Source organism: Xyrauchen texanus, chromosome 27 (assembly GCF_025860055.1).
Source record: "Xyrauchen texanus isolate HMW12.3.18 chromosome 27, RBS_HiC_50CHRs, whole genome shotgun sequence".
Taxonomy (NCBI): Eukaryota; Metazoa; Chordata; class Actinopteri; order Cypriniformes; family Catostomidae; genus Xyrauchen; species Xyrauchen texanus.
Genome location: NC_068302.1, coordinates 38,784,501 through 38,798,325, shown reverse-complemented (window position 1 = coordinate 38,798,325; position 13,825 = coordinate 38,784,501). Strand labels below are relative to the sequence as shown.

The 13,825-nt window shown below is 37.4% G+C and overlaps 1 protein-coding gene across 1 annotated transcript in view; it reads right to left on the bottom strand.

Annotated features, from left to right (window-relative positions):
- Positions 1 to 4,331, bottom strand: part of LOC127621326 (dihydropyrimidinase-related protein 2-like) — a 30,902-nt gene extending 26,571 nt beyond the window's left edge. Inside the window, exon 1 of the mRNA XM_052094883.1 lies at positions 4,049 to 4,331. Within this exon, the coding sequence (XP_051950843.1) occupies positions 4,049 to 4,090 (42 nt within the window). The 5' untranslated portion in view covers positions 4,091 to 4,331. The remainder of the gene's footprint in view (positions 1 to 4,048) is intronic.
- Between the last annotated feature and the right edge of the window lie 9,494 nt (positions 4,332 to 13,825).

Here is a 13,825-nt window from a genome sequence, read left to right as displayed (position 1 = left end):
ATCTTGAATAAGAAATAAAGTTGCAATTGTGAGATATAAACTCTAAATTGCATGATAAAAAGTTGCATTTGCAAGTTTATAACTCATAATTACGAGATATAAAGTTGCAAATGTTGAGATCTAAGGTCTCAAATTGTGAGATATAATGTCGCAATTACGAGTATTAAAGAAATACAAAATAATTTCTCGCAATTTCAAGAAATAAAGTTACAGTCGTGGAATACAAACTTTGGATTGCGAGAAGTAGCAATTGCATGATATAAAGTCGAAATTGAGAGTAAATGTCTCCTAATTATGAGTATTAAAGTCACAATTATGAGATATAAATTTAGAATTAAAACATTTTTTTATTCCGAGGAGGGATCAAGACACCATAGCCTCATGTTGTTCCAAACTTGTATGAAGAATGGGAATACAGTTGTATGGACAACTTTTATTAAACTTTTGAGTTGCTTTTGCATCCATTTCAAGGCTTAAAAGCTCCAGTCACTGCAATTGCATTAAATAAAAAATACTATTTTTGTTACATTCTTCAAAACATCTTTTTTTGTGTTCCACAGAGGGAAAATAAGGCAGAATTATTTCTTTTTCATAATTTACATATCTGTATTATCAGCTGAACATAGTCTATAGTAAACTATATCAAGCCTCTGGGATTCCCCCGGGGCGTCAGGGGCTGCTAATGATGGCCTACAAGGGGTTCCATCCATACCAGACCAAATCCCTGTGACCCACTTCCAACAACTCAAGTGCATAGTTTTATCCCAAACACTGACTCAAGCTACTCCAATTGACATTAAGCTATAATGGTCACTAGATAAAGTGGGCTACCATCCTGCGCGCACAAAACAAATTGCCTTCTTGAAGCAAAGTGCATCATTTTATTGTGAGCTGAGAGAATCCAGTCCAGTAAGTATAACGGTATGGTGGGATTCTTTGTATTGCTCCTTCTAATTTAAATAAACAGGGGTCAGAGGAAATTGTAATGGAAAATTGCACTTATCTAATCAATGAGTTTAATTGATCTTTAGAGAGTGGGAGAACTACATAAAAATACAGGAATCATTCAGTGGATCTGTTCAACATTCGATATACAGCAGCAAAGTCATGTGAAGCGGAACATTGTCTGGGATGCGGGAATACAGCAATCGCTGCAGAAACATGTCTAGAAAGTGGACAAGGTGTGTGTGTGTGTGTGTGTGTGTGCACGCGCGTGTGTGTGTGTGTATGTGTGTGTGTGTGAGTTTCAGAGAATAAAGGACAGAGTGCTCAGGCGATGTTTGTCATGAGCCGTGTGGCGACGTGAGATTGTCAGATAATTCAAAGATGACAGAGAGTGAGAGACGTACTGATACTCACACACCGAAAATAAATGCCAAAGTCACATTATACGTTAAAGGGATAGTTCACTCAAAAATGAAAATTCTTTCATTAACTCTCATGCCATCCCAGATGTGTATGGTGAACACATTATGAAGATTTTTTACATCTCAGCTCTGTAGGTCCATTCAATGCAAGTGAATGGTGACTAGAACTTTGAAGCTTCAAAAAGCACATAAAGGCAGCATAAAAGTAATCCATAAGACTCCAGTGGTTTAATGTCTTCTGAAGAAATTCAGTTGGTTTTGGGTGAGAACAGACCAAAATATAACCCATTCTTCACTGTAAAACAATTAAGCAACTTTATAACTCAAATAATAAACCAGTTTTAAGAGTTAAAGTTATAAATGTATAAGCTTCAAATTTCTGCCTTTAAACCCTCCAAAAATTGGCCCTGTTCACTTCCATTGTAAGTGTAACCCAGATTTTAGCTGGTAATTATGCTAATTAACATGATGCTAACAATGCTGCCAATTGTGCTTAACTTATATTGAACCTGGAAAATATATTTCATACTTTCAATTCACTTCAGACTGAAAATGCAATTAATACTTGATAAAGTGCAGACAGTATCAACGCTTGCCACCCACTGGCAGTATTTGCACCATCCCTTAAGATGGCTAAAGCTAATCTGACGTCCAAGAGCTAAAGGCAACATCTAGCGAAGGCAGAGGGAGTCTTCCTGTATTTCTCATCTCTCTTCCTCCTGTCCCAGATTGAACATTCCTGCAGACCTCTTGTATCACATTTCAATGCAGTGAATATTGATGCAAACTGTCTTTGACTGTCATTGATGGGCTGTGCATGTATTACAAGCCCTAAATATACAGTATGTACAGTAGCACTCCATACCATGATATAGTATGCACTTTGCATCAACTGACCTACTTTTCAAAAGAGGATTTTCATTCATTTACTCTGGAGACGGTGTCTCTGCATTTTGCATGGCTATCAAACCAGTTCTCCTGCTCGCAGTGGGGGTGGGTGCGTATGCCATTCTACCAGCAAACTGAACTGAAGCTGGCTTTTAAATAAAATGAAATGCACTTTGTTTTCAGTGCATGCAATGCATCGTTCTAAAACAAATTCCCATCTCGGATTCCTTTAAAGACATTAGAGATAATATACATATCTTGTAAGATTCAAGCTACACATTGCAGCTAGTAAATTGGGCATGTAAAACAGGGAGGGTATGTTTGGTTTTATTATGTCTTATTTGAGGAAATAGATTCTGGTGCGTCTTAGGGCTAAAATAAAATGATAAAATTATGCATGGATGCTTAAAAGCTTTCCACAAGCTATTTCTAAATATAAAGAAATGCAGTTTTGAAGGTGAATGCTTTCAATGCGTTTTACATTCTCAATCTCAAATTTGATCCAATGATAGGTCGCTTTAAAATAATTGGAGATAAGGCAGATGCAAAATACATATTTCACATATTTCTAATTTTTAGAAAATTAGAACTAGGCACGTAAATCTGGGAGGTTACTTTGGTGATGAGCAAAAATGTTTAATTTTATTATACCTTTTTTGAGGGAATGTGATCTGGTGTGTTCTTAGGGCTAAAATAACAGATTTAAATAATGCATGGATACTTTAAATATTTTCACAACCTTTTCAAATAAAAATAAATGCACTTTTGAAGATGCACGCAATGCCATAATTTGTAAAGATATTACAGTGATCTTTTCATTAAATTAATTGGAGATATGATGTTTTATTTTATGGATAAAATGCATTTTGGTGTATTCTTAGGGCTAAGATGTTAAAATAGTGCATGCATGCTTAAAAGCATTTTAACAGTTTTTTGCAACATAAAGAAATGCACTTTTGAGGGTGGATGTTTTCAATACATGCACAGACAAAGTTACAGTGATGCATTTCTTTTAATTCATTAGAGATAATATACATATAAAATACATTAAATCCGGGAGGTCATGTTTGTGATGAGCAATAATGTTTTATCTTTTAATATGTAGGCCTCTGTTTGTGTGTGTGTGTGTGTGTGTAAAATGATAAAATCTTTCCATAAGCTATTTTTCAATACAATTAAATGTACTTTTGAAGGTATATGTTTGCAATCTATGCAAAGCCATCATGCTCAAGATGTTTAATTGATATATAAAATTATTTTAATTAATAAGTAGATACATTTCTGCTATCAGAATGAGAAATAAGTACTGTATGCACATTTGGAGGTTATATTTGTGGCAAGAATGTATTATTTTATTGCATCCCATTTGAGGCCATGTATTCTGGTGTATTCCTAGGATGGTAAGATAATGCATGCATGCTTAACAGCCTCCATAAGCTAACTTAGTATATGTATGCATGCAGTGTGCATACAATTATGCTATGTATGCAAGCAGGCTATTAAATTGACCAGTTAGACATCCTATAGGTGCTGACCCACAAAGACACACATTTCAAAGTGGGCCTGATTACACCATATTTCCACACATAGAAATTCTACTATGAATCCACAGAGTCTAGTTGCATAGGATATTTACATTTCAGTATTCATGTCTCCTTCTGAAATGCCATTGGGAAGGCGCTGTCATTTCAGGACCGGTTGGAAGCCTCATATTCACAAGCCTTGTCCTTTAATCGTCCAGAATACACTCTGAGGATTTACAAACCATCATTCATGGGTTCATTTCTACTCACTGTGATGCGAGGGATGTTCTTCTTGCCCTGGTATCCGGACATCTCGGCGCTGATGGCTGGAAATCCGCGCGTAATTGTTCCTAATGCGCTTTTGGAGAACCGACGACCCGCGACTCAATGACACCAGCCGGACAAACAATCCGAATGCAATGGCAGAAGGCTTTTAGGACGAGACAGCAGAGATTTTATAGATGAATAGAGAAAATTCCCCAGTGTTGAAGATGATGGGCTTTTCTCCGTGTTCCAGCGCAGCGCCAGGACGCTCCAGACAGGCAGTCACCGATGGAGTGATTTACACCTCTGAGCATGCGCAGCGCCCCGCCCTTATCAACTCACGTACGCGCGCGCGCAAACACAAACCTGCTCTACTAAATAAATTACATATAAATATATTACTTCATCATCATCATCATCATCATTATTATTATTATTATTATGTAGTAGTAGTAGCATTATTATTAGCCTCTATTATTAATTGTCATTGTTGGAAAACAACCCAGTATATGTCTTTCTATAAACCTAATTTTTTTTATTTATTTCTATAAAACTGCAAAATAATCCTGTTTTGAATTGTCTAAATTAGGTGTAAAATAAAATAAATAAATATATAAATAAAATAAAATACAGGTTTATGTATCTGGACATCTGAGATTGTAGAATCTCAAATTATTAAAATAATAATTAAGGTTAATAAAATAAAAGCACATATACTGTATATACTATCTCTTATTAAAAAATGATGTTGATATAGTTGATTTTTTATTTACAGTATATCATTTATATATTTAGAACTACTACTTAATGGCATCTTCTTAAAGGGATAGTTCCCTTTAAGTAGGGCAGTTTTAATTCTCTCATTATTTACACACCCTCATTCCATCCCAGATGTGTATAACTTTGTTCCGATGAACACAAAAGGACTATTTTAGCTCTGTAGGTCTTAACAATTCAAATAAATGGGAACCAAAATTCTGAAGCTCCAAAAGGCACATACAGGCATATCTTCTGAAGCTATAAGATAGTGTGGGTGTGAAACAGATACAAATTTAAGACAGTTTTTAACATAAATTCTCCTCCCTTCCCAGTAGGTGGTGATATGCACTAAGAATGCAAAACACCAAAAACAAAAGAAGAAGAATGTGAAAGTGAAAGTGGAGATTGAAATAAAAAAAGGACTTAAATATTTATCTGTTTCTCACCCACACCTATTATATTGCTTCTGAAGACATAGATTTAGCCAAGTCACATGGACAACTTTTAAGCTGCCTTTATGTGCTTTTTGGAGCTTAATTTCATTTAGTTCCCCTTCTTTGCATTGTAAAGACCTACAGAGCTGAACTATTCTTCGAAAAAACTTTGTTTATGTTCAGCAGAAGAGAGAAAGTCATACACATCTGGGATGGCATGAGGGTGAGTAAATGATGAGAGAATTTTCATTTTTGGGATTTTTTTTTGTCTTATTTTATTTATTAATTTGTTTAGGTGGATTTAAGTGAGTAATGAGGCTGATACTTCCAAAAATCCTATAACTGACAATTTATATGAATAAGTTAAATTAAAAGCAAATGGTTACTAAGATGAAAATCAAAGGTGTACATTTATAAGACATATTCATACAAGGCATATGTAAGAGGAACTCTTTCCAAATTGGGTATTCTTGCATTTGTATCTCTCTTTTCAGACATTACCATAAATGTGATGACCAGATCAAAAATCTATAATGAAGAAATTCACAAAATGGGAATATATAAGTGATGATTTAAACAATTAATGAAGCACTGGATTTCTCCAATAGTCTTGCACAACCTCTCCAGTTCTGTACATGCAACCTCAGAACACCTGCCAGCAGCCAATCGCGTGAATGGAAGCCCAAAGACTCCTCCCACATTTCTATGGTTGCCGTGGGTTACAGGGTAGGCTGCTCCTCTACTGCTGTCTTTCATCAGTGAACAACAGAGCCAACACAATGGATTTCCCTCTTGCAATGGATAATTTGATATTTCATGGACTGGAACTCTTAGCATGGCTAATCGCTCTTTATTAATGGGAGCAATTTGACCCATAAATGAAAAATGAGTGCACAAACTATTCACAAACCTCTAATATTGTTACATCTAACAAACGGTTTGTATGCATAAAACAAACCACAATAGCATTCATGAATACAGTACAGCTTACTGAATTATAAGTCTTTGCAATGCAATTATTACAAACATTAAGGATGTGTTTACAGTGCATTCTGCAAAACACAACAAAAGCTCCATGACAGTGTTTATGCGATCTAAAATGTGCATATGGCACATGTTTGATATTAATATTTTATATTCTTGATAGATTTACATAGTGGATGTTTGGTTACTGCCACAGCTATGTTTAATTTTTTACCATCCATTTGTCTTTTTTTAGCCATTGGGAGGGATAGCATACGAGAGTAGTATGTCATTTGCATGGGGATGAGTTGCCCACCACCATCTTGGGGTGGAAAATGATTAAAATATAGGATATTTTGTACAATTAAATTTGTTTACACAACACATTTGTTCACCATATTTTAAACCTCCATTCATTTCCATAAGTGCCTTAATATAACCTAGATATTTTTCTTTAAGACATTTTTTTATTTATTTTCTGAGATAATAACTGGACTCCCCGAATTAAACGTGTAACTATTTAGTGAGGTCATCAGGTAACAATATTCATTGAGTACTATACTTAAGTACACTTTTTGAGTATCTGTACTGGAGGAGTGGTGGTGGTGTAGTGGGCTAAAGCACTAAATTGGTAATCAGAAGGTCACTGGTTCGATCCCCACGGCCACCACCATTGTGTCCTTGAGCAAGGCACTTAACTCCAGGTTGCTCCGGGGGGATTGTCCCAGTAATAAGTGCACTGTAAGTTGCTTTGGATAAAAGTTTTCTGGAAACTTTAACGTCACTACATTTGAAAGACAAATGACGTACTTTTCACTCCACTACAGATCTATCAAGGTCATCGAGTAGAAAGTTGTTACTATGTAGCAGCTTTGAAAATCAGAGGATGATTTTTTTTCCTTCTTTAAAACGTGATTTTTTTGCAGCTGACAGACAGCCTTTCAATACTCACTCTTGTTGGGTCACGTGTCGTGAAGTTCAATGATTTCCCAGAATTATTTGAACATTGATCAGTTGGCAAAATGGAAGACGGCGGTTCCTCGGCACAGTGCGTGCCATACTTGGCCATACTTAGAAAGTATGTTCTAGTTTTCTGAAAATGATAAAGATACGTTTAGTTTTAAATGTTTGCCTAAAACGCACCATATCACAGCCTTCCAACCTGCAGAAGCATATTGAAGTATGTAAACTTTTTTTCTTGTGAAAGCTTGAAATGATCTGTGCTTTAGAGCAAAAGTTTCAGTATGAAATATGGTCGGTCAAGTTGCCATAGCCTTGTGGATACACCGCTAATGCATAGGTGAGGTTAGAAAATGACGTTAGTTAGCATGCAAAAGTGTGAATTCAAATGTAAATTAACTTAAGATTTAAATAAGTGAATATCTTTTAACTTTTATAGGTTTTTTTTGTTGTTGTTGTTACCTTGCATAATTACTATAGTTATGTGTAGAGTTGCACGATTAAATCATAAAAAGATCACTATCTCGATTCAAACACCCACACGATCTCTTTCCTGAATGACAACAATTCACCTGTGCATTAAACATTTACATTTATGCATTTGGCAGATGCTTTTATCCAAAGTGACTTACAGTGCACTTATTACAGGGACAATCCCCCCAGAACAACCTGGAGTTAAGTGCCTTGCTCAAGGGCACAATGGTGGTGGCCGTGAGGTTCGAACCAGCGACCTTCTGATTAAGAGCCCTGTGCTTTAGCCACTACGCATGTATAAACTTGGGGCTTTTCCACTGCACGGTACAGCTTGACTCGAGTCAACTCTGCTCGCTTCTTGGGGGTTTTCCACTGTGGATAGTACCTGGTACCTCAACACGCTAGTTTTAAAGTTAGCAGCAGCGATAGCAGTATCATTTGTTCTTGCAACTTTTCAATTGTAAAAAGAAATGGCTGTGCGCAAAAACACACCGTGGTCACTACACGAGGTGCAGACGTTCCTCTTGTTAGCGACGAACAAAATGAAAAAGTCTTTCAGGAAGTGTCTCAGCTGTTGGCCGCACATGGCTACCACCGGACCTACCAACACTGTAGGGAAAAGAAAACAACATGACAACAGAACCATCAAGGCCCACAACAGTCGGAATGGTTCAAACAGAAGAAAGTGGAAGTGGTTCGACCAAATGGACGATATCCATGGCAATAGACTTGTGAGCAATGGGAGGGAGAGTGTCTGGGACTCGGCCACAGCGTTATTGGAGTCCATGATGGAGGATGGTACTTTTTGTTATGTTAACTCTATATTCTGCTTGAAAGCTTCACTCTATTAAGTTGACCAGCTACTGGAAAGCTTCTAAAACAACCAGGCCAATTTAACTGTTACACATGTGTAAAATCACCATGCAACAACTGCTTTATGCAGCACAATGAGCTAGTAGCTAACAGCTAGCGGTTGTGTTTTTGTTTATGGTCAGTAATGTTTCTGTCGCGTTTAAGATGATGTCACAGCAGTAGAGGAGGCTCAACTATGACGATTAGCCTATAATCCCACCCACGTTGAGGCGGCAATAAACTGCAGTGGAAAAGCAAGCTCAGAAAAGTAAAAGCGAGCAGAGTCAAGTCGAACCGTAACGTGCAGTGGAAAACTGCCAATAGATGTGTGCACACTGCTAGAGCTGTGTGAGAACACTACCATGCTGCTTTTGTGGGGGTGGGTAGAGGTGTTAAATAAAAAAATGAAGATGATTATGGCTGATTATTGTATCTTTTTTGTCAATTCAGTTGTTTCATTTCTATATGTTTTGTAACATTCTAAAAGCTCTTTATTCCAGATACTACAAGCTAGTCAGTGTATTCAGTAGGTCGCTTCGGAGACATAAGGCATTGTAAGTATTACATACAACAATGCAACAATAATAAAATAATGCGTTAACCTAAACAAGGAAATTTACTTTTGATACTTAAGATCTTTTAAAACCAAGTACTTCTGTACTTTTACTTAAGTTAAAATCTGTCTTTACAACTTTCACTTGTAATGGAGTAATATTACAAGTAATGGAGTTGTGTACTTTGTCCACCTCTGACAATATTGAGTCATTATTTACACCCGGTCCCTTCTCAGTGTAAAGGAGTTTAATGGAAAGGAGGCGGCAAGATCCGGCTTGACAATATAAATAATAGTTTAATGAGAAACATAAAGAAAAGACACAAACACACATGACGGTCAGCTGACTGAAAATCTCACCCTATAAAGTATAACCATGTTTTACAAATATTAAAATGAGAGTGAATTAACTCACTCAAATGCTAATTTAGAAGCTGCAATTCTGTGGCAATCATCGTCTTTCCAAAACTGAATTTTTAAGTGCACCATAAAATCAGAGACAACATAAAAAAAACTGTTCATCATAATTTTACTTTTAATGCAAACAGAACATTAGACAAGATTTACACAAAGTGACGTGAATTAGTCAGTACATATCTTACAAAGGTCAGCTAGAAATGCTTTGGCAAATAAAAGCGAAAAACTCATCCACCCACGAACAAGACTGAAGAAGCAAGAAACTTTAGCTTTCAGTAAAACAAATAAACACATATAGGTTTACACTGCGATCTAAATGTCCATTTGTCAGATTTCTATAAAACCGTGTCACTTCGATTGAGAGAGTAAAATTAATCTCAGTTGATGATGGGACTGAAAGGTTTTTTTTAACCAACCATCCAAAAAAGTCCAGCATGCAATAATTAAGGCAAGTGAAGGAAAGCTTGGGAAAGGTTTTCGGTAACACTTTCTATGAAGCCCATATTTATAATGCATTGTAAAGGCATTATAATGCATTAGTAATGTCTCATAACACACCTTATAATATGTTATAACTTCTCATAAATAATTGTAACCACAATTATAATACTTACCTCTTCATAGTTATAGTATAATGCATAATAACACAAGCAACATTCGATTTTATCTGCAGAAGTTATAATGCATTATATATATAATAGGTATGCTTTGAGTAAAGGGACAAAAGTCTTCTTATAAACATCCATAAGATATTTTTAAGCGGTTTTAAGACATTACAAGTCATCCTGGAAGTTATATACATTTTACATACACAAAACAACACACATTTAATTTTAAGACGTTACAAAAAACTCATGTAAAGCTACAATGTTCAAATATATCAGAAACTCTCTATCAAGGGAATATGTGTATGTTGATCACATGTAGCCAATCTTATTGTAACCCGCACACACACACACACAAGATGAGACAGTCACAATGTCGGAGGAAACTGCTTTTATTAATAGCAGTGCAGGCAAAAGTACAAACAGGGTGAATCCAGAGAAGAGTTGTCGAGGGAAGCGTAGGGTCAAAAGCCGGGGAATCAAAGTGGAGTAAAGGGGCAAATCCGGGAGAGAGTGGTCAACGAGAGTGGGGGGTCGGCCGGAAACAGGATCAGAGTAACTAGACGGGACTAGTGGGGAGCAAAAGACAGGGGAACAAGGGAGCTGGCAAGCTAAGAGGAGGACAAGAGGAGTTCAAAACTAGACGAGACTAGCGGGGGCAAAGACACGGAAACTAAATACAATAACCAACCGGAGTGAGACGAAAGGGCAGTGATATATATAGGGGAAAGTGCAGGTGTAAACAATGAAAGGTGATGAGACGAGTACAGGTGAAACTAATGTGGAGATTGAGACGAGTGCAGGTGTACATAATGTTCTGGCGATAGGAGAGCGGGCATGCGAGCCCGAGGAGGGAGACCTGCTAAGGAGCATGAGAGCTCGAGGAGCAAACGAGCGTCGAGCTCGAGGGAGCAAACAGCGGCGAGCTCGAGGGGCGAACGAGCGCGAGCTCGAGGGAGCAAAACGAGCGGCGAGCTCGAGGGAGCAAACGAGCGCGCGAGCTCGAGGGAGCAAAATGAGCGGCGAGCTCGAGGGAGCAAAACGAGCGCGGCGAGCTCGAGGGAGCAAAGCGGCGGCGAGCTCGAGGGAGCAAAACGAGCGCGAGCTCGAGGGGCGAACGGCGTCGAGCTCGAGGGAGCAAACGAGCGCGAGCTCGAGGAGCAAACGAGCGGCGAGCTCGAGGGGCAAACGAGCGGCGAGCTCGAGGAGCAAAACGAGCGTGCGAGCTCGAGGGAGCAAAACGAGCGTGGGAGCTCGAGGGAGTAAAACGAGCGTGCGAGCTCGAGGGGGCGGAACGAGCGTGGAAGCTCGAGGGGGCAGAGCGAGGGAGCAGGGTTCGTGACACTTATAAAAGAAAAAAAACCCTAACAGATTCTATACTGGACTCTTTTTAATAAACTTTAATGTTTGTGCATCAAATTTGGAGACTTAATTTAAATAACTTCCATTATATAAGTTTGTCTTGTCTTGTATGTTACAAGTTTATGTTATGGCTGTTTAGTAGAAGATATTGCTTTTGTAACTTAAAGCACGCCAAGGCCACTTATAATATGATGATGTCATAAAGCCTTTTGACTGTTTACACTATACGGCACTTATAAAATTAACTTTATTAACTTCTGCTGTGTTGAAACTGGATGTTGCTAGTGTTTTAACACATTATACTCTAAAGTATAACTATGAATAGGGGAATTCTTATAATGTACTTATAACTGTTGTTATAATTATCAGACGTTATAACATATTATAAGGTGCATTATGGCATATTATGAAAGCAGTATAATGCCTTTACAATGTATTATTAATACAAGTTTCAAGGAAAACATTATTTTTTTTTTCATTTTAGCAGTAGCATAAAAAAGAGAGTTATAATCCAAATTAATGGATCTAGATAAATCTTAAAAATAATAACAAAAACAAAAAAATAGATGCATTTTTAAAATCTGTTTTGAGCCCCATTCGATTCCATAAAATGAACTTCACATATCATCTGTTAACAGTGATCCAGTGGGAGTAAGTCCTTAACTGAATTGTTAACCCAAAGATGAAAAATCCAATGTCGTTTCAACCCAATATGATTTACATGAACATCACGAGGGTGAGTAAATGATGACAGAATTGTCATTTTTGAGAACCCCTTTCAGTAGCTTTCCATTTGTAAAGTTTGCATATAAAAAAAGCGTCTCCTGTATCATGCGGTTTCTGTACCTGTAGCGTGCATCACAGGAGACCATCGTCAGAGTACAGGTCGCATGCTTGCCTGACTGCGCTGACGTTTTACCATAAAACACATTGAACCCCACATTCACAGTGCTGCTTAATATCATGCATTCACAGTCAGTTCCCACGCCCCACAGCCTGTAAACAAATCACCCCATTAAACTCCACACCCTCATGCATGCTGCAGTTTAGCCTTTATTACCCCGCTGTCACCTTTATATGGGGAATTTGGTTGATTGTGGTACTTTTGTCTTACCTTCAGAAATGATCAAGAAATGTGGATGGAAATGATTGATATGACCAAGAAAAAAGAAGTCCTTTTCGAGACTGTAGATATCTACAATTCAATTATCTCAAGTTAAAATGCAATTCTTAATATAAACAGTGGAATAGCTATTAATAAAGATCACAGTTACAGTGTGGCACTTACAATGGAAGTGAAAGGGGCCAGTGCTTTAACGTTAAAATAAACAAGTGTACAGCTAAAAGACGTAAACACTATACGTGTTAACACGACTTTAGTGTGATAAAATTGCTTGCAGGTTTTACAGCGTTGCATCATCATGGCAGCAAAGTATATTGGATATAAATACATAGATAAGGTTAGTAAGCGATTTGATCACTACAATCATGTAAAATCTTGGATTGTTTACATCTTGTGGCTATACTTTTGTAGCAGTGTGTAGGCTTTTTTAAAGTTTATAGACTGTAAACCCTTAATGTTATCTCAAATAGCCCTGTTTGATTGAGAGAAAAGTTTTCCTTTGCAAAGCAGATTGTGTTTGTTTGCGAAATGCTCTATTTGTTTTTGTTTAGTTTTGGCACGAATTTAGCTCCATACTGGCCCCATTCACTTCCAAAGCAAGTGCCTTACTGCTTACTGCCATTTTGCTTGTTTGTTTTTTAATATTTATACATAATGTTCAAGACAAAAATATAGTTTTGTGTTCATCAACGTTATGCCACAAATGCTGTCGATTGAGCTTCACTTTAATTGAACCCAGAACATTACGCTAATTATATAATTTCCTTTTTACATGGCAAAAAACAAAACACATGAGTGACACGGACACAGACAATGGAATGCCAACATAAGAAGATGAATTCAGGTTTATATTTGTCATTTTGATATCCGTTTTACTCCAATATTTGAGAAATAAAAGAAACTACACCATCTTTGCTTCATCACTCTATTACACGTCACACATTAGTATGCAAACAAAAACACATCCAGGAGTTGTCAGTCACGAGGGCCCCGCCCTCAAGTATCCAGACACATGATTCAAGCAAAAATGAAAACAAATAAAGAGGGATATATAAAGGATAATAATGTGCATCAAATATATCATATGGTGCTCCTACTCGACGTAGCGGGTCGGGTTAGTTTATAATCACTGACATGAGCTACAACTTCACAGTTCTGTTTCCACCCCATGCAGGGGTTAATTTCATCATCCTCAGCTCGTCCTGGTGTGGTTTTTCGTAACACATGCATTCAATGGGGCTCAGAATAGGTGCAAATAGAACTCGAGGCACGGCTGAAGTA